The sequence below is a fragment of the Rhinatrema bivittatum genome, chromosome 1, assembly GCF_901001135.1.
Source record: "Rhinatrema bivittatum chromosome 1, aRhiBiv1.1, whole genome shotgun sequence".
Classification (NCBI taxonomy): domain Eukaryota; kingdom Metazoa; phylum Chordata; class Amphibia; order Gymnophiona; family Rhinatrematidae; genus Rhinatrema; species Rhinatrema bivittatum.
This window is the reverse complement of record NC_042615.1, coordinates 320032848-320053916: the sequence shown is the minus strand read 5'-3', so window position 1 is coordinate 320053916 and position 21069 is coordinate 320032848. Positions and strand designations below refer to the sequence as shown.

Here is a 21069-nt window from a genome sequence, read left to right as displayed (position 1 = left end):
ACCTTAATATGCAATTTTTCCTCAATAAAGTGGTGGTTTACACCCATCCGAAATTTCTGCCAAGGTTGTAACACCTTTCCAAGCCATTGTGCTATGTTCTTCCCAGTGCCACTGGATGACACATGAAGGCAAAAAAGCCCTTCATACTTTAGATTATAAATGGGCCTTGGCTTACAGTAAAAGAAGAACTCAGTCTCATTGTCTGGTTTCGCAGCTGTTTCCCTCTTACGATCCTAACAGACTAGGCATAGCAGTGGCCAAACAAACATTGTCCAACTGGTTAGCTGACTGCATCGCTCACTGCTATAAGCTAGCAGGTCTACAAATTAGATGACACCAAGGTTCAACGAATTAGAGCTGTGGCTGCATCTGTGGCTCATCTACAAGCCATACCACTTGAAGATATCTGCAAAGCTACAATGTAATCATCAGTACAGACCTTTGTATTCCACTATCTAGACAATCTCTTAAAAAGTGATAGTAAATGCAGACAAGCAGTTTTGTGTAGTTTGTTTTCTCAGTAGTCCACTCTCCACCCTGGGGTCCAGGTTGGTTATTCAGTAATTGCTCTACTGCCACCCTCAGCTTGGGACTCCCCAAATGGAATGGCTAATTCAACCCTGCTTATCGACAGAAAAATCAAGTTTGCTTACCATAAACGGTGGGGTTTTTTTTATAGATAGGATGAATTAGCCATACTAAATATCTGGCCCCCCCTCCCTGGAGAGTCAGTAGCTCTTGAATTGACTGAGAGGGCTCATGAGGCAGCACCCGAGTGGGAATACCCACACATGCTCAATAGAGTAAAAGCTCTAATAGCTGTCAGAGAGAGGTCAGTTTGGTGCCGTCGGATTAACATCACTAACATGTAATGGCTAGTTCATCCTGCAAAATACTGTTTTTCGTAACCAAATGCTTTCCCTAGCCCAATAAACTTATTTTTGTGTGGTGGGGCAGAGAGGCAGAGAAAAGTTGGTCAGAGGGATCTTGAGAGACCCTGGCTGGCCTCAGCTTGACTCGACTGGGTAGGCTCAGGCTCTGTCAGTTTCTTGGTGGATCGGGGGGGCCCAGGAGGCCCTGTTTTCAGGTTTTGTTTTTTTCTTGTTCTAGATTTATTATTTTTATTTTTTTTTAATGCTTGTTTTGGTTTGGCAAAGAAGCTGAACCAAAACATCGAAGGAGCAGCAGCAGGACGGGGTAAGAAGCCCCCGAATCGGCCTCTCCGCGTGGCAGACCGGCCCCGACGCCGCCAGACCGGAACAAGCCGCGCCCACCCTCCATCCATCGGCTTATCAGAGGCTAGAGCAGGGCCCTTTAAATCAGGGACAGCCCCTGCAGGTGCTCTCTTTGCGCCCCTTACCAGCCGTGATTGTCGCCGGGTCAGGAGACCCAGACATCGAAGGAGCAGCAGCAGGATGGGGTAAAAAGCCCCCGAATCGGCTTCTCCGCGCGGCAGACCAGCCCCAACGCCGCCGCCAGACCGGAACAAGCTGCGCCCACCCTCCATCCATCGGCCTATCAGAGGCAAGAGCAGGGCCCTTTAAACCAGGGACAGCCCCTGCAGGCGCCGCGCACCTAAGGAGTGCAACAAAGGAACCCCCCTCAAACGCAAGCTCTCCTGCAGACGGACGCACACCCAATACTCATCCTTTACCCAGCAACAAGATCACCGCTCCCAGCCGCAACCACACCTCTGTCGGGGCTCGCGCGATCGGTGTGGCCCATTCGGGGCAAGAGCCCGCTCACCCCCCTCGCGGAGTGAGCCGAACAGAGTAGAGAGTAGAGAGTGGCAAGAGAAAAGAGAAGAGAAAAGCAGACACTCATTACCAGTATTCTTCCAGCACCATCACCCAGCATCTAAACATCATCATCCAGCAGTCCTCCAGCATCAAACCAGCTCTCATCCTCCTCCAACACTCAACCGCACCAGCATTGATCTTCCCCAACACTCAATCAACATTCAATCCAACATTCACCGGCATTGATTCCCTCCAACATTCAACCTCACCAGCACTCCTACGATACCCATCTTTCCACATCCTCCCCCTCCACCAACATCAGGAACAACATGACAGCAGGTCTCTCAATCCCCATCATACACCACAGTCTCATCTCTTCTGGAAAAGCTCTCATGCAACCAAGGTCACGCTCCGGCAGGACGCTCATCCCAATCATGATCTCCCCATCACACAATTTCTAGGCCTTGCATTATTCTCTTTATCACTCTTTAATGCTCAATCTCTTACTAAGAAAACACACATCCTCAACGATTACCTCCTAGATACAAAACCAGACATCTGCGCCATAACAGAAACCTGGCTTAAACCAACAGATATAGCACTAATCAACCAACTCCCCACACATCTCTACGATATCCTGTCACTCCCCAGACAAAAGAAAAGAGGTGGAGGCCTTCTTATAGCAGCCAAGAAAGAATTGAGACTATCTCAAATCCCAATCAAGTCAGCCTCTAAACTGGAACTAGGCCTTTTCAAAACTGACCAACTCCAAATACTCCTCATATACGCACCGCCAGGACTTCTCGAAATCGACGCATCACCCGCTGTAGAAATCATCGCAAAATATATAAACTGGACTCCCCAGCCCTATTTTTAGGGGATTTCAACCTTCATGTGGACAGCACCCCCCTAACAACCAATTGTGAGGCGTTTCTCTCCGCCTTATCGGCCATGGGCTTCAAACAGATCATCAACAAGCCCACTCACAAAGCTGGCCACACCCTGGACCTCATTTTTATAAATTCCGGCCTCAAACACTCTTCCCCTCCCAAATGCATTCCGGTCCCCTGGTCGGATCACACCTTAATCACGACCACGCTCACAGTGAATGAAAGCCTCACCAAACACCCAGTGCAAACTACATTTCATTACAGAAGAGTTTGCCCGTCTGATACCATCAGCAATCAGCTGGCTGAAAAACTACATCAACTAGACCTCTCAACCCCCAACTCAGCTCTATTTTCCTGGCAAAACATCACTGAGACAATATCTAATAAAGTATGTCCAATAGTAACAAAACAATTCAACACCACCTTGCACAGAAAACAACCCTGGTTCTCCAACGAGCTCTGTAAACTCAAACAAAATCTCAGACGAAAACAAATGGCGCAAGACACCTTGCCCCAGCACACTATCTGCCTATAAATCCGCCCTCCACCTTTACAGAAACACCACCCTACAGACAAAAAGAGATTTCTATGCTCAAAGAATTCACAACCTTGTATTTGACGCCAAAGCACTATTCACCTACGTACTGGAATTCACACAAACCAGCACCCCACCCATTCCTAATGACCAGACACAATCTAAAGCTAATGAACTTGCCACCTTCTTTCAAAGCAAAATCTCCAACCTCTTGACCCGCCTGCCCGCGAGCCCTACTGCTCCACCCAGCTCCTATCATGCCTCAAACATAGGATTCGCACTTGATTCCTTTGAACCCACTACTCCCTTGGAGATTGAATCTATAATAAAGAAAATGAAACCATCCTCCCACCCATACGACCAAATACCAACGAAATTACTACTAATGATATCAGACACTATCTCCAATCCTTTGGCCAATATCATAAACTGCTCACTATCTCAAGGAATCTTCCTGGACGACCTAAAACTCGCTTCTCTCAAACCACTCCTCAATAAACCTAACCTAGACACTAGAGAACCTAACAACTTCCGCCCTATATCTAATCTGCCATTCATAGCCAAGATCATGGAAAAGATAGTCTGAGAGTTGTTTGTTAACTATCTTGATGACCACAAAATACTGCACCCTTCCCAATACAGGTTTCGTAAAGCTCTAAGCATCGAAACCCTCCTCCTCTCACTAACAGACCATCTTATCATGGGTATGGACAAGGGTCAATCCTTCCTACTGATACTCCTCGACCTCTCGGTGGCTTTCGACACGTTAACCACTCCATCCTCATCAACCGACTAGCCGATATTGGGATAACAGGAATCGCCTTCAGATGGTTCAAATCTTTCCTAACAAACAGAGGCTTCAAGGTACGAATCAATAATAAAGAATCCCCGCGCATCAGTTCATCATTAGGAGTCCCCCAAGGCTTCTCCTTATCCCCCACGCTCTTCAATATATACCTCCTTCCCCTATGCCAATGTCTAACGAACCTAAACTTAAAACACTATCTTTACGCGGACGACGTCCAAATCCTGATCCCCATATCAGAGTCTATTACAAAAACTCTCAAGTTCTGGAATACCTGCCTCCAAGAAATCAACTCCCTCCTCACCAAGCTAAACTTAATACTCAGTTCAGACAAAACTGAACTCATCATCTCTCCCGACGACAGCAATACTACACAAATACAAACACCCAATCCCCTGGTCTCCCACACAAGCTCTCTGCTTCAACGGCAGGGGAGAAGAAAAACTGATACTTCACGCATATCCAGCATAGATCTCTGCTTCAACGGCAGGGGAGAAGAAAAACTGATACTTCACGCGTATCCAGCATAGCTCCCTGCTTCAACGGCAGGGGAGAAGAAAAACTGATACTTCACGCGTATCCAGCATAGCTCTCTGCTTCAACGGCAGGGGAGAAGAAAAACTGATACTTCACGCGTATCCAGCATAGCTCTCTGCTTCAACGGCAGGGGAGAAGAAAAACTGATACTTCACGCGTATCCAGCATAGCTCTCTGCTTCAACGGCAGGGGAGAAGAAAAACTGATACTTCACGCGTATCCAGCATAGCTCTCTGCTTCAACGGCAGGGGAGAAGAAAAACTGATACTTCACGCGTATCCAGCATAGCTCCCTGCTTCAACGGCAGGGGAGAAGAAAAACTGATACTTCACGCGTATCCAGCATAGCTCTCTGCTTCAACGGCAGGGGAGAAGAAAAAAGGATTCGCACTCACAAAGCGGGGAGTAGCTGGCTTGTTACGGCGGTTACTACCCCAAACCAAATAAGCCTGGTACTTCACTTTCAATGCATTTCCAGCATAGCTCTCTGCTTTAACGGCAGGGGAGAAGAAAAACTGATACTACACGCATATCCAGCATAGCTCCCTGCTTCAACGGCAGGGGAGAAGAAAAACAACCAATAAGGGCTGAATAACATATTCTGGGTAAAACAAATAAGCATGGGTGTAGCTTGCTTATTGCGGCAGTTATTACCCCTACTACCCCTAACTAATCAAGCTAGATATTTCACTTGGATGCAGCTCCATCACTGCTCTCTACATTAATGGTGGGGGTGGAAGGGAAATAGAACCAAAGAGCTAAGAGAAACAGATAAGTATGAGAAAAAATGTGTGAAGCTTGCTGGGCAGACTGGATGGGCCGTTTGGTCTTCTTCTGCCGTCATTTCTATGTTTCTATGTTACTAATCGACAACCGTCTAAATCTAAAAAAAAATCATTAATCAAACTACCAAGGACTGCTTCTACAAACTGCAGGTACTAAAAAGAATTAAACAATTGCTGCACTTTCATGACTTCAGATCTGTACTCCAAGCAGTTTTATTCTCCAAAATAGACTACTGCAACTCTTATCTTGCTTAGTCTCCCCGCCTCCTCTACCAAACCGCTGCAGATGCTTCAAAATGCAGCAGCCAGAATCCTAACAAATACCTGCAGAAGAGAACACATTACACCCATCCTCAGAAATTTGCACTGGCTACCAATCAGCTTCAGAATTTTACACAAGTCCCTCACCATCATTCACAAATCCATTCACAACCAAGCCCCCTTGGATCTTCAATTCCCAATAAGACTTCACACTTCCTTCAGACCAATCAGAGAAGCTTAAAGAGGATCCCTGCATACCCCCCAACAAAATCCACCAACCATCTTACCACCAGAGAACGGGCCTTTTCCATAGCGGGACCAACTATTTGGAACACTATCCCACCAGAGCTCAGACAAGAACCTTGCCTGTTGACTTTCAGAAAAAGGCTCAAGACGTGGTTATTTAAACAGGCCTTTCCATAAACCAAGAGCCCCCAGCTGTTATGAACGATCACTCAACAATTTGTAAATAATTGATACAGTTATCTAGTTACTGTCTGCTATTTCTTCCTCTTCCCAGTTCCAGCACCCCTGTTCATTGTAACTTTTGTATTCTCTATACCATGTTAATAGTTAGGTTACGACCCTTGTTATTTGTAAACCGACATGATATGATCTGTATCATGAATGCCGGTATAAAAAAGCACTAAATAAATAAATAAAATAAAATAAACATTAAACAAAAAACAAAACCCCGAACTGGAAAATGTGCCAAAACAAATTTCTTGGGCCTGTACATCCTTAATAGTATGTATTGCAGACTTGACTCTGGGTACCCTGTCATAGAATTGCTTAAACTAGAAGTCTCTTCCCTCCTGACAGCTCATAAAGATAAAGCTTATGTTTTCAGTAAAATAAATTCTTTATTCTCAGTATTTACTTAAGTGACTAGGAAATTGAGATATACTGTATTAGTCATGAAGGACCAGAGTTTTCACTTGGTAAAAGAGTGACTTCTTTAGGTATAATTCTTGCCTTCCTAAATATTTATTTTATTAGGAAATGTAAGGGGATCTTTCACCCAAAAAGACACACATGCTCTGGAAGTATCTCAGGTTTGTTACGTATGTTAAATTTTACCAGCATCATGTATAACCTTTTGGGTCGTCGTGTACAATTGAAATCTATTAAATGCTTTGCATTGCTTAAGTTGCAGCTCATTAATTATCTAACAACTGACTGTTAAAAGATCCCTGTCTGGCAAGAATCAAGCAGGAATAACAACTCTGTTACTGGTATCATTACATTTATCATTAGTTTTCATGATAACTTGCTAAGTTCTACCTCTATTGATACTACAATTGAAATTAATAAAGGCGCTACTATACATGACGAAGAATATGTTCTGTCTTTCTAATGCAAGATTCTTTGACATTATATCCTTTGGCAGTGAAGATTATTCAGTCAACAGATGTGCCGAGACCATGTTGAAGTTGCTGGGTCTCTTGGCAGTTAACTATGGTCACTTCTTTGGCACTTCTCCATATGAGACAAGTTCAGTGAATTTTGAGGTCACAGTAGTCTCAGACCATTCAAAATTCCCATGGGTGCCTTAATTGCCATTTGCAAAGAAAGTTAAATACAACTCTTCATTTTCCAAAATTTTAAATTTAATACACAAAGTAGCTCAATAGTTAACTAAATGGAAGCAGCTCTAAGCATAACCTTCTGTTTGGAATTAAACAAATGCATACATCCATATCAGAGCAGTTGTAGCTGAAGCCTAAAGCTCAGTGTAAGTCAGAGAATGTTTTACTAAACGGTTATGCTCTAAACAGAACGTGAGAAACCTTTTCATCCTTGAGCCCTCAGTATTTCTTCATGTAATAAAAGTAGCATTATAAATGTATATACACACGGGCCAATTCAGTAAAGTCCGCGGGAGAGCGGACGAACGCCCGCTCTCCCGGAGCGTGCACAGGCCACTCGCCTGTGCGCGCGATTCTGTATTTAAATTAGGTGGTGCAGTAGAAACAGGCAAAAGGAGGCGCTAGGGACACTAGCGCATCCCTAGCGCCTCCTTTTGCCCCGGAGCGGTGGCTGTCAGCGGGTTTGACAGCAGACGCTCAATTTTGCCAGCGTCTGTTCTCGAGCCCGCTGACAGCCATGGGCTCGGAAACTGGACGCCGGCAAAATTGAGCGTCCGGTTTTCGACCCGACAGCTGCCGGCCCATTTTAAATTTTTTTTTCGTTTTTTTTACTTTTTTTACTCTCCGGGACCTCCGACTTAATATCACCATGATATTAAGTCGGAGGGTGCACAGAAAAGCAGTTTTTACTGCTTTTCCGTGCACTTTCCCGGTGCCGGCAGAAACTAGCGCCTACCTTTGGGTAGGTGCTAATTTCTTAAAGTAAAATGTGCGGCTTGGCTGCACATTTTACTTTCTGTATCGCGCGGGCATACCTAATAGGTCCATCAACATGCATTTGCACGTTGAGGGCGCTTTTAGGTGCCGCAGGTTGGACGCGCGTTTTCCGCCCCTTACTGAATAAGGGGTAAGGGAAAACGCGCGTCCAAGGGCAGGTTAACAGTGCGCTCCGTTGGAGCTCACTGTACTGTATCGGCCTGATAGTGACATATGTGACATTATAAACATGAAAACTTTGGGTCCAAACCTTTTACCTCCCAATTGTTAAACCATCAACTCTTTTGTGAAGTTTCATTCCTATTTATATAAACATATTGCTTCAATATTTATATAAACTTATTCCATCTCCGTATTTTACTTGCCTAAACTATTTTGGCATTAATTATTATTCTGTGTGAATTGAATTTCTGTAAACTTCAAAGAAATAACATTTCTAACTTCTTTGTAAATTAACTTTTAGCCTGGAGCTCAAGCCATATCAAAAGATTGGTCTGAACTGGTTGGCACTACTGCATAAACATGAAGTTAATTGTATTTTGGCTGATGAAATGGTAAGTTAACATAATTGGTAAGTACTGTATCAGCAAAGAAGTTTGAGAAAATTGCATTTCCTGACACCATAAGGGATTGTCAGTATCTAGTTATCAACCAGTTTTTCTAGGCATTTCAGCATTTTTTTGTATTGTAATATAAAGAATTTGTCAGAAATATATCCTCCATTTTGGGAGAACAATATTATCCTGGTTCAACTTTCTGTTAATATTTTCTTTTTAAGAGCTATGTAGGAATGTTGAATGTCCATATACAGTTATGGTGAATCAAAGCCATGTCTTTAAACTAGGTATGGGGCGAATTTGAAAAATGCTTATCGGTAAAACAAAACACTGAAATAGGTACCATTGAGTATTTGTTGATTAGAATGTGTGCGCCAAATCTTGCATTCACTGGAACCCAGAAGCAGGCTGAGCTCCAGAGTCTCAATGCGTGGATGAGACAATGGTGCAGGGAAGAGGGTTTTTAGATTTGCTAGAAATTGTGGAACATTCTGGGGAAGGGGGAGATTATTCTGACAGGATTATAAATTGCCTTATTTATATATTTATAGTTGAACCTAGTTAGTTTGTTTTTCTTATTTACTTAGACCAAATTTTCTGTTTTCTGTTCCAAGATTTGTTCCATGTAAACTGCCACCCGGCAGTAATTATTACTGTTAACTGTGAACCGGAGTGATATGTATTGTATACAGGAACTCCGGTATATAAAAACAATAAATAAATAAATAAATAGGATAGACTCCTCCTTAACCAGAGTAGAACTAGGCTGCTGGCACTAATTTTTAAAAAGGAGATATTTCAGCTTTTAAACTAGAACATGGGCAAAAATCACTCGGTGGTTGTGAGGGAAGGTATCTTCTAAAGAATACTGGCAAACCAAGTAAGTTGTAATGACCCGATAAAGAGAGAGTTGTAAAAGCTGAAAAAACCTAGACGTATTTAAATGGAGTATGCAGATTAAAAATGACTCCAAACTGCCAGTATCAACTGATGATAAGGTCAGTTTCCAAATGGAGAAGTTTTCCAAGTGGAGTACCCAGGGGGTCTGTAAGAGGACCTGTACTATTTAGCATATTCATAAATGATCTGGAGAAAAGATTGACAAGTTAGATGACCAGATTTGCAGATGAGACAAAATTGTTTAGAGTCATTTAACCAGCAGCGGATTGTGAGGAACTGCAGAATGGCATTGTGAGACTAGGAGACAGGTATCTAAACAGCAGATGCAAAATAATGCATGTAGGAAAAAATGATCCCACCTCTAGGTACACAATGCTGGGTTCTTTATTAGGAATTACCACTCAGGAAAAGACCATGTGGACAATACCTTGAAATCTTCGACTCTGTGTGTGGCAGTGGTCAAAAAGGCAAAATAGACTGTTAGGAATTATTTGGAAAGGAATAGATAACTAACAAAACTGAGAATATCATCATGCTAGCACACCTTGAGTATTGTGTGCAGTTCTAGTTGCCCCATCTCAAAAAGACATTTTGGATATAGCAAAGGTACAAAAAAAGGGTGACAAAAATAATAAAGGGGATGGAAAGCTCCCTTATAGAGTGGCTAAACACATTAGGCTATCTAGCTTGAAAAAGAGAAGGGGATATGATTGAGAATTATAAAATTATGAGTGGAGTGGAAGGGTAAATAGGGGACGTACCATGGAGCTAGCAATTGGCAGATTTAAAATAAATCATAGGAAGTTTTTTTTTTGTTTGTACACCGACTGAAAAAAAAACAATCAAGTTGTGGAATCTATTGCCAGAGGAAGTGGTCAAGGCAGCTAACATATGGGCCGACACAGTACGCTGCGCTCCGGTTGCCCCGCGTTTAGACACGCGTTTTTGACGCACTAGCTGTACCCCTTATTCAGTAAGGGGTAATAGCGCATCGAAAACACGCGTCCAACCCCCCCCCCCCCCCGAAACTAATAGCGCCCGCAACATGCAAATGCATGTTGATGGCCCTATTAGTTATTCCTGCGTGATACAGAAAGTAAAATGTGCAGCCAAGCCGCACATTTTACTTTCAGAAATTAGCGCCTACCCAAAGGTAGGCGCTAATTTCTGCTGGCGCCGGGGAAGTGTACAGAAAAGCAGTAAAAACTGCTTTTCTGTGCACCCTCCAACTTAATATCATGGCGATATTAAGTCGGAGGTCCTAAAAGTTTAAAATAATTAAAAAAAAATAAATTTAAAATCGGGTCGCGGATTGAAAACCGGACCCTCAGTTTTGCCGGCGTCCGGTTTCCAAACCCGTGGCTGTCAGCGGATTTGTGAACAGACGCCGGCAAAATTGAGCGTCGGCTGTCAAACTTGTTGACAGCCGCCGCTTCCTTCAAAAAAGAGGCGCTAGGAACGTCCTAGTGCCTCTTTTTACTGCAGGCCCTAATTTGCATGTTTGTGCCCCCTGAATCGCACGCATAGGAGAGCGGGCGCTTGCCCGCTCTCCTGCGACCTTTACTGTATTGGCCTGATAGTGGGTTCAAAAGAAGATTGGATAAGTTCCTGAAGGAAAAGTCCATAAACAGTAATTAGCCAGGTAGACTTGAAAAAGCCATTGTTTATCCCCGATAGTGAAATAGATCAACTATTGGGGATCTGCCATGTACTTATGACACAGACCGGCCACTGTCTGAGACAGGATGCTGGATTTAAAGGATCTTGTTCTGATCCAGCATAGCACTTAAGTTCTTATAATACCAGCCATAACAAATAAAGATTGCCAGGTAGTAAAAGGCATTTTTATATTGTTTGCTTTAAAGCCAGCCATTGTTAGCGATACATATGGCCTTCATAATAATTTAGCTCTGAGGTTCTTGCACAAAAAGGATGTGTTAAATACCACTCATCTCAGAAATGATTCTCATGTAGTGGTGATGACAGGGCTAGTGGAAGCCCTAGGCGAACTAGGCCTGGGCCTAGGGCGCCGAGCAGTGGTATACCGAGGGGAGGTCAGGGGGAGCCAATGCAGCCGCCGATGGACCTCATCCCACTGGTGGCTGAGCAGTGAACTACCGCTGTGCTGTGCTGTGTGCCGGACACACACAAGAGGAAGATCGGCAGGGCCGTGGTGGAGCTCATGTCAACATGATCCAAAGAAAAAGGTCACGTCCAAACCTGCAGGTGTTCCTCCTCCTTCCTGCCTGACTGGCCCCGGAAGAAAACGTTGCTGGAGCCGCGCAGGTAGGAAAGAGGAGGAACATCAGCCACGTGCAGAAGAGGAGCAGCGTTTATAGTTATCCGCGAATCTCAAGTCGCAGCGGGCTGAGAGGAGGAGGAGGCTCAGTAGCAGGGCCGCTGCCGCGAATCCCTCATTGCGGGCGGCCCGAGAAGATCAAGGCCGCTGCAGAGCCCATCCTGCGGCAACCTGTGAAGAGGAGGCCCAGAAGCAAGAGAGAGGCTGAGGGCCTGTAGAGTGTGTGTGTGTGTGTGAATGAGATGAGATTGTGTGTGTGTGCGTGAATGAGATGAGAGATTGTGTGTGTGTGCGTGAATGAGATGAGAGATTGTGTGTATGTGTGAATGAGATGAGAGATTGTGTGTGTGTGTGTGTGTGTGCATAAGATGAGAGATTGTGTGAATAAGATGAGAGATTGTGTGTGTGTGAATGAGATGAGAGATTGTGTGTGTGTGAATGAGATGAGAGATTGTGTGTGTGTGAATGAGGAGAGATTGTGTGTGTGTGAATGAGATGAGAGATTGTGTGTGTGTGTGAATGAGATGAGAGATTGTGTGTGTGTGTGAATGAGATGAGAGATTGTGTGTGTGTGTGAATGAGATGAGATTGTGTGTGTGTGAATGAGATGAGATTGTGTGTGTGTGTGAATGAGATGAGATTGTGTGTGTGTGTGAATGAGATGAGATTGTGTGTGTGTGTGTGAATGAGATGAGATTGTGTGTGTGTGAATGAGATGAGTTGAGAGTTTGTGTGTGTGTGAATGAGATGAGTTGAGAGTTTGTGTGTGTGTGAATGAGATGAGTTGAGAGTTTGTGTGTGAATGAGATGAGTTGAGAGTTTGTGTGTGTGTGTGTGTGACATGAGTTGAGAGAGTGTGTGTGTGTGACAGATGAGTTGAGTGTGTGTGTGTGTGACAGATGAGTTGAGTGTGTGTGTGTGTGACAGATGAGTTGAGTGTGTGTGTGTGTGACTGAGATGAGTTGAGTGTGTGTGTGTGTGACTGAGATGAGTTGAGTGTGTGTGTGTGTGTGACTGAGATGAGTTGAGTTGAGAGACTTTGTGTGGGAGTGAGGACCTGAATGTTTGTAGAGACAGCATGTGAGAGCCTCTGTGTGTGTGTGTGTGTGTGTGTGTGTGTGAGAGAGAGAGACAGCATGTGCCAGTAAGAGACTATGTGTATGAATGATTGAATGAGAGAGAGAGCATGTGAGAATGAGAACCTGACTTTGTGTTTGAGGGAAGAAGATAGATGGAGATAAAAGAAATAGAAAAAAAGACAGTATAAAAGGAATAGGCAAAAAAATAAGAAAGGGAAGGTAGAACAAAAAAGCCTGTGACAAACCGATTAGCAAACTAAGATCAGACAGCAAAGGTAAAAAATAATAAATTACTTTTTACTGATTGGCACATGTAATCTTTGGTAATGTGCAAGAGTAGCACTTTCTCTATGCGGATCTCACAATGTACAAGATCAGCATGGAGGAAGTGGAAACACACGGGGCCTGCGCAGAGGGGGCAGCAGAATGGGCTTCAGTGCCTCTCCAATAGCCTTGCGGCAGCAGTGACAGTGGCAGCAGAGGAATGAGACTCTGAGGTTGCTGGCAAAAGAAAAAGATGGGGGTCTGCCTTTAGTGTGTACATTGTATGAATGGGAGTCTGCCTGGGGGTGTATGTGTGTGAATGCATGGGTGCCTGCCTGAGTATGAGAATGAAGGGGTGTCTTCCTGGAGTTTGTATGTGTGAGAATAGGTGCCTGCCTATGTGCGGTGTATGTGTGAGAGAATGAATGTGTGCATGTCTGGGGGATGGTGAGGGAGTGGTGTGAAAATGAATGGGAGCCTGCCCGGGGGTCAGCATGTGTGTGTGAGAATGACTGGGAGCTTGCCTGGGTGTGTGTGTTTGTGTGTGTATGTAAGGGAGCCAGTGAGAGCATCAGTGTGTATGAGAAAATTCAGGGGAGTAAGAGTTGGTGTGGGGGGGGGGGTGGCTGTGGAGGGGGAGAGTGTGTCTTACAGCCTGAGTGTGTGTCAGTGTCTGTGAGAGCGAGAGGTTATGGTGGGTATGAATGTGTATGTATGTGACAGTGTATGTGTGAGAGAGAGAGAGAGAGGATAACCTCCTAATCCTCGACAATATCAGGGTGACTGGAAATCAAGAGCTCCCACGTATGGACAGCAGGGTTTTTTTTAAATCCTTATTAGTTTTAATTATTGGGTGTTATTTGATATATGTGCTGTTTTGAAATATTTTATTGGTGTTTGGGAAATTGTAAAAAATATATATGATTTTAATTAATAGAAATTCTATTTATCAGTAGTTTTAAAATAATCTTTTATTAGTATGGTTTTACTATTATAACTGATGCTTTATGTTTTTTTATTTTATTTGTTTTATGAGGAATGGTGGTTCTGTTTTTCCATTGTTAATACACAGAGTCTGGCTTCTTGGGGTTTCCATTTCAGTTTTTGTCTAATTTGTGCTCCTTTATTTTGTATTCTGTATTTGGTGAGAGTCTGTCTCTGCTCTGTGTGTGTGACCATGATGAGAGATTCTGCTAGCATGTAGTGTCTGTATAGGGATCTATAGCAATCGGGTTTGTTTTGTTTCCTCAGTAGGTGGTGTATTGGTATTCTAGGACCCAATGTAATATTTACCCTTGCTTTTTCACAGGTAGGATTATTGTTGTTTGAATCCTTGGTGTTATTACTGTTATGTTACGATGGGATTGCAGTATAGATTGTGAGTGTCTTTTTTTTTTTGTGGAGTTTTGAGTTAGTTCACAATGTGCCTGGCAGTGGAAGGTGTTTGTGCTGCTGTTACTGCGAGGTGACACCAGAATTTGAAAATATCTTTTAGTATGATGAACTGTAAGGGAAACATCCATTGTTTGGGGGAATTTTGGTGGATGCACAGAGTTACAGACTGGAGGTGCAGGATTTATATTGACATTCTGTCCCTTCCTATATATTCCAGACTTCACTCTCATAGCCATATAGAATTAGTTGAATGAGGCTATCAAATAATTTAATTGTGTGAAACTGGCCAGCTTTTTAAAATTACGCAGAAGACCCTTTGGACTTTTTTATTAACACTTTTTTTTATAACCAATTTTAAAGCAGGATCCATGCTATAGAGGTGGGTGTGATAAAGAAATGTCATTTTGGGTCGTCCCCCCAAAAAAAAACCAAAATTCTTCTGTCTAGAGACGCCACCGATTTTCTGTGACTCTTAAGCATTAGTACAAGAAGGATTAAGGGGATGATGCTGGAGAGGCACACAAATGCATTGGGCCCCGGGTGCCAGAGACCCTTGGTACGCCACTGGGTGCGAACCATATGGGGCCACAAGCAGCGGCAAAGGAGTGGAGATTTGGTGGGCCGCGACCAGTGACCAATCTGCTCGTAACCCAGAAAACCACACAGTCAGCGGGCATGATTGAGAATGAGGCAGGAGTCGGGGCCAAGACCGAGGGATGGCGGCACGACCCGGGGAGGTCCAAGGGAGAAGGCTCGCCTAGGGCGCCAAATTCCCTTGCACCGGCCCTGGGTGCTGACACACAGATGGTTGACTGTTGAGCAGTTTTGCTAAAGCTCCCTTTCTCTATACCCTTTAACAAAATCAGCATGAAATAGACTTGAGAAGTAAATATTAAAAATCACTCATTTTGACCTCATGAAACAAAAAACACAAGATGAAAACCAGAATAATGCATGCTCATGGAACATATTGGGCGGGAGGGGGGGGGGAAGGGAGAGAAGGTTATTTTTTAAATCTTAATCGAGTTAAACAGAAAATCAAAGTAGCCTAAAACTGAGTAGGGTACAAAGACAATGATAATATCTAATTTAGTGCATCAGACCTACCAGCTCATGCCATGGTTAAGCTACAAAATTCTTGGGGGTTTTTTTTTTATATTTTTTATTTCTGAATTTTCAATACAAATAAAGTATTTGTTTACAATGGAATAGAAACTTGATTAGTCATTAAAGATAACATTCTTACAAAGCATATAACAAATTAACTGCTCTTTTTCAGAGCTATACCATTTCTTCTTTTAATTTGTTATTATTCCTCAAATCTAGACCAATAAAAGAGACCACATAACACCCATCTTGCGGAACCTGCACTGGCTCCCAATTAAATTCAGAATCTCATACAAAGTTCTAACTATCATCCATAAAGCCATCCACAATATCACCCCCCTGGATCTTAAGTTCCCACTTCGACCTCACATGCCCTCCAGACCGGTGAGGTCAGCGTACAGGGACACAATGCTGGCCCACCCCATTAAATCCACATTAAGGAAGAGGGCCCTTTCCACATCGGGACCTATGCAATGGAACTCCCTCCCTCTGGAGCTTCGACTAGAGCAATGCCCAAACACCTTTAAGAAAAGACTAAAGACATGGCTGTTTAACGAAGCCTATGCACAACTCGGATGACCTTTTGGAACATTTCAGGCAGCGTTGTTAGCTAAACCACTTCACTAGCAAGCCGCTCTGAGGACAATCAAGCCATCAAATGTTTTTTCCTGCAATACTCTAACCCATTTATCTCCTTTTTTCCCCATTTCGTTTGATCCAAGTTTTGCTCTCCCTTGTTCAATGTAATGCATCCTTTTGCAACGGTTATTGTTAGAATGTAAACAGAGGTGATTTGTAACTTGTTACATGAATATCGGTATATAAAAGTGCCAAATAAATCGAAACACCCCCCCCCCCCCCCCCCAACGAGAGAAGTTTGAGATTATAGTTTAGCCATTATGGAATAACTTTATGGTTTATATGCTTTGTAAGAATGTTATCTTTAATGACTAAAATTCTTGTTTAGAAATCAGATTTTCAGATAAATTTTGCATGTGGTTATTGCTAAATGGTTTGGAATCTATGGTCCCAGAAATCAGATGCCTTTTAGTGACAGGTTAGCTAAATTTCAGTCCACATTATACTTATCTTGACAGTTAATTTACTGTTTTCCATTTTTCTTATTTTTTCATTAGGGTTTGGGAAAAACTGTTCAAGCCATCTCGTTCCTAGCATACCTGTATGAAGAGGGGGACAGAGGTCCCCATCTGATAGTTGTGCCAGCTTCAACTTTAGGTAAGGCAACATTTTTTCTAAATCATTTATTTATTGCAGTTTTTGTTGGAAGCATCCTAAAATGCATGCCATAGTGGAAAGAATAAGCTAGCACTGTTTAGAGTGCTGAAAAAATAAACTGTCAAAAAATATATATACATTTACTGTGTGTGTGTGTGTGTGTGTATATATATATATATATATATATATATATATATACACACACACACATATAATGTATGGGTATATGTATATATGTGTGTGTGTATACACACACACATATATATGTGTATATACACACACACATTAAACCAGTGTGATATGTATACTTTACAGGAACATCGGTATATATAAATAAATAAATAAATATACACATACACTTAAACATATACATACTCCAAAACAGAAGGGCTACCCTAGTTACAGCAACATGTATATTTTCACAAATTAGGTGACAAATATTAAGTAAATAAGTTGCATTATCGAACCTTTGCTGGGAGAAGAGAGGCTGTTCAGTTTTAAACATACTTCAGCATTAAAAAAAAATAACATGTATGGAATTTTGCTGTTTCTTCCTGGATCTCTCCTCATCTATTTCAGTTTGTTGTCAGAGACCTAATAGGAAAAGAATAACTGAGACACAGCAGGGGTTCTCAGTTACACTAAACAAACAATTTTTTTCATACGTGAGATTAATTTAGAGAAACAATTCCCATTTTTAACTTGTTTGACCTTATTTGCCTTTTTTTTTTTTTTTTTTTTAAATAGACAACTGGTTAAGAGAGTTAAATCAGTGGTGTCCTGAACTTCGTGTCCTCCAGTATTATGGTAAGAAGTATTTGCATTAGGGAGCAATGTTCAGAAAAGCATTGATCTCAGTTTGTCCCATTCTTTGGCTCACTGTGGCCTTTTAAATGTTAGGTCTCTAGGTTCAAAGTATTCCCATATTAAATATTTAATTCTCTTACAAGTTACAAATTTCAGTTTTAATAGAACATGGTTAAAAAACGGTGATATCTTCTCAAGCATGTCCATAGGATGTTTGGGGGGGTTTTGTTTTGTTTTGTTTTTTGTTTTTTTTTACAGATGTAGGAACAGATGATTGGAGGGTTTGGTTGCTATCATTTTTGATTTAAAAAATTTGCAATTAAGATTTTATAGAGAGTTCTCTTATTCCCATATAAGTGTGTTGTTGGTACAATCTCATTGTTTACCTAAATGCTCTTTTCTTGCCATTTATAAGCCTCCCAACTCATCCTTGGTCTCTTTAACAGAAATTATGGAATTCACGGCTGAAGTTACTACACATCAAAATATAATTATTTTAGAGGATTTTAATGTCAATTTTGATATACCTGACCATTTATCTGACAAGAATTTTCTCTTATTATCCATTGTACTTGGACTCCAACATTGGGTTGATGTCCCAAATCATGATGAAGTTTATACTTTAGATCAATCTTTTCAACAAATTCTTTTATTACCAAATTATATTGCTTCATCAAGTTCCGTTGGACTGATCATTTATGGATTTTATTTCATCTTAGACTGTACCAGTCATCATGTATATGTTTTTCCTATCAATACAGAGATCTTAAAAATGTCTGTTGATTTATTAGCTGCTAACTTAGATTCTTTTCCAGATAATTTTACTTCACTATCTCCAACCAGATAGATACTTGGAATAATGTTCTGTCATCTTCAATTGAGAACACTACTCTACTTATTCAACGTAAAAATCACTTTGCCTCTTTCAGTCCATGATATCATCCTGGTCTTAGAACTCTAAAAGGTTTGCCAACATAAACATACATGGTGTAAGAATAAATCACCAGAAAATAAAAATTATTATTATTTTTTTTAATGGTTAAACGCTAATAAGCATTATCATATTGAGACTCTCTCTGCTTAAAAGAAATTCTTTTCCAACAGTATTCAGTCTGCTGAAAAGTAGTTTAAAATAGTGACTCAACTATCAAATCAAACTTTAACTACCACCTAACAATTCTAGTTTTTCTGCTAATTCATTTGCTGCTGTTTTCTTGAATAAAGTGAAGATTTGTAAGTCATTTTCTACTGACTAGTTTTTCTTAGCTGCTCTACAGTCTCACGGTTTTCTTCATTTAACCTTACTAGGGTTGCTGGGGTTAGTCTTCTGAAGACTTTGCATCTTAATACTTCAGTTAGATCCTTTCCCTTCCAAATTACTAAAAAAAAAAAAAAGAAAAAAAAGTCTTCCCTTATTAAAGCCTGTCTCTCAAATTGTAAACACTTAATTATCAACAAGCTGTTTCCCTAACCAGTTGAAAACTGAAAGTGTAAGACCAATTCTTAAAAAAAGAAGCTGGATCCTAATATCTTGTCCAATTACAGACCAGTTTCTACCTATGATCTCTAAGATCATTGAGAGAGTTTTTAACTAATTAAAAAGCAGAATGAAAGTATAAACAAAAAACAAACTTTAAAATGTTTGTACGTTAATGCCAGAAGTCTAAGAAGTAAGATGGGAGAATTAGAATATATAGCAGTGAATGATGACATAGACTTAATTGGCATCTTAGAGACTTGGTGGAAGGAGGACAACCAATGGGACAGTGCTATACCAGGGTACAAATTATATCGCAATAACAGAGAGGAGCACCCAGGAAGCAGTGTGGCACTTTATGTCCGGGATGGCATACAGTCCAACAGGATAAATATCCTGCATGAGACTATTTATTTATTTATTTATTTAAGGGTTTTTATATACCGCGGCTCGTTAGCAAACATCACCTTGGTTTACAATGAACATAAATTAGCAACAAGCTTTACAATGTAACATAATTAAAATACAATCTAACATAATTAAAATAGACTAAATGCACAATTGAATCTTTATGGGGAGAAATCCCTTGTGGGTCGGGGAAGACTATAGTGATAGGAGTATACTACCATCCACCTGGTCAAGATGGTGAGACTGACAGTGAAATGCTAAGAGAAATTAGAGAAGCTAACCAAATTGGTAGTGCGGTAATAATGGGAGACTTCAATTTCCACAATACACTGGTGCAGGATAAATGTTTAACCACCACAAGTTCTATGGTGTATTTTAATGACAATTCCAAGGGTCAAGGAATATCAATGTTTATACTGGCAATTCCATAAACTCAAATGGAAAACTTTAAGCAGGTCCCCCGACACGGTCCCGTGTTTCGCTGGGCTGCATCGGGGGGGACCAAGGGTACGTCTAAATCTCTGAAAAGATACCCAGAGATTTAAATGTACCCTTGGTCCCCCCCGATACAGCCCAGCGAAACATAGGACCGTGTCGGGGGACCTGCTTAAAGTTTTCCATTTGAGTTTATGGAGTTGCCAGTATAAACATTGATATTCCTTGACACTTGGAATTGTCATTAAAATACACCATAGAACTTGTGGTGGTTAAACATTTACCCTGCACCAGTGTATTGTGGTACTTGCTTATGTGCAAGGTTTTGCTTCTTCTTCATTTAGACTTCAATTTCCCCAATATTGACTGGGTAAATGTATTATCGGTACATGCTAGAGATATAAAGTTCCTGGATGGAATAAATGACATTTTTATGGAGGCAATTGGTTCAGGAACCGACAAGAGAGGGATCAATTTTAGATCTAATTCTCAGTGGAGCACAGGATTTGGTAAGAGAGGTAACGGTGATGGGGGCCGCTTGGCAGTAGTGATCATAATATGATCAAAATTTGAATTAATGACTGGAAGGGGGACAGTAAGCAAATCCACGGCTCTCGTGCTAAACTTTCAAAAGGGAAACTTTGATAAAATGAGAAAAATTGTTAGAAAAAATTGAAAGGAGCAGCTACAAAGGTAAAAAGTGTGCAAGAGGCAAGGTCATTGTTAAAAAATACCATCCTAGAAGCACGGTCCAGATGTATTCCACACATAAAAAAGGTGGAAAGAAGGCAAAACGATTACCAGCATGGTTAAAAGGGGAGGTGAAAGAAGCTATTTTAGCCAAAAGATCTTCATTCAAAAATTGTAAGAAGGATCCAAGAGAAGAAAATAGGATAATGCATAAGTGTTGGCAAGTTGAATGTAAGACATTGATAAGACAGGCTAAGAGAGAATTTGAAAAGAAGTTGGCTGTAGAAGCAATATTCACAGTAAAAAACATTTTTAAATATATCTGAAGCAGAAAGCCTGTGAGGGAGTCAGTTGGACCGTTAGATGATCGAGGGGTTAAAGGGGCACAGAGAAAAATAAGACCATCTGCGGAAAGATTAAATGATTTCTTTGCTTCGGTGTTTACTGAAGAAGATGTTGGGGAGGACCCGTAGTGGAGAAGGTTTTCATGGGTAATGA

The 21069-nt window shown here is 41.5% G+C and overlaps 1 protein-coding gene across 1 annotated transcript in view; it reads left to right on the top strand.

Moving 5' to 3' along the window:
• The window catches only part of SMARCAD1 (SWI/SNF-related, matrix-associated actin-dependent regulator of chromatin, subfamily a, containing DEAD/H box 1), a 470565-nt gene that overhangs the window by 281736 nt on the left and 167760 nt on the right, over window positions 1-21069 (top strand). Inside the window, exons 11-13 of the mRNA XM_029597690.1 lie at window positions 8381-8471; window positions 16655-16754; window positions 17502-17561. Of these exons, the coding sequence (XP_029453550.1) occupies window positions 8381-8471; window positions 16655-16754; window positions 17502-17561 (251 nt within the window). The remainder of the gene's footprint in view (window positions 1-8380; window positions 8472-16654; window positions 16755-17501; window positions 17562-21069) is intronic.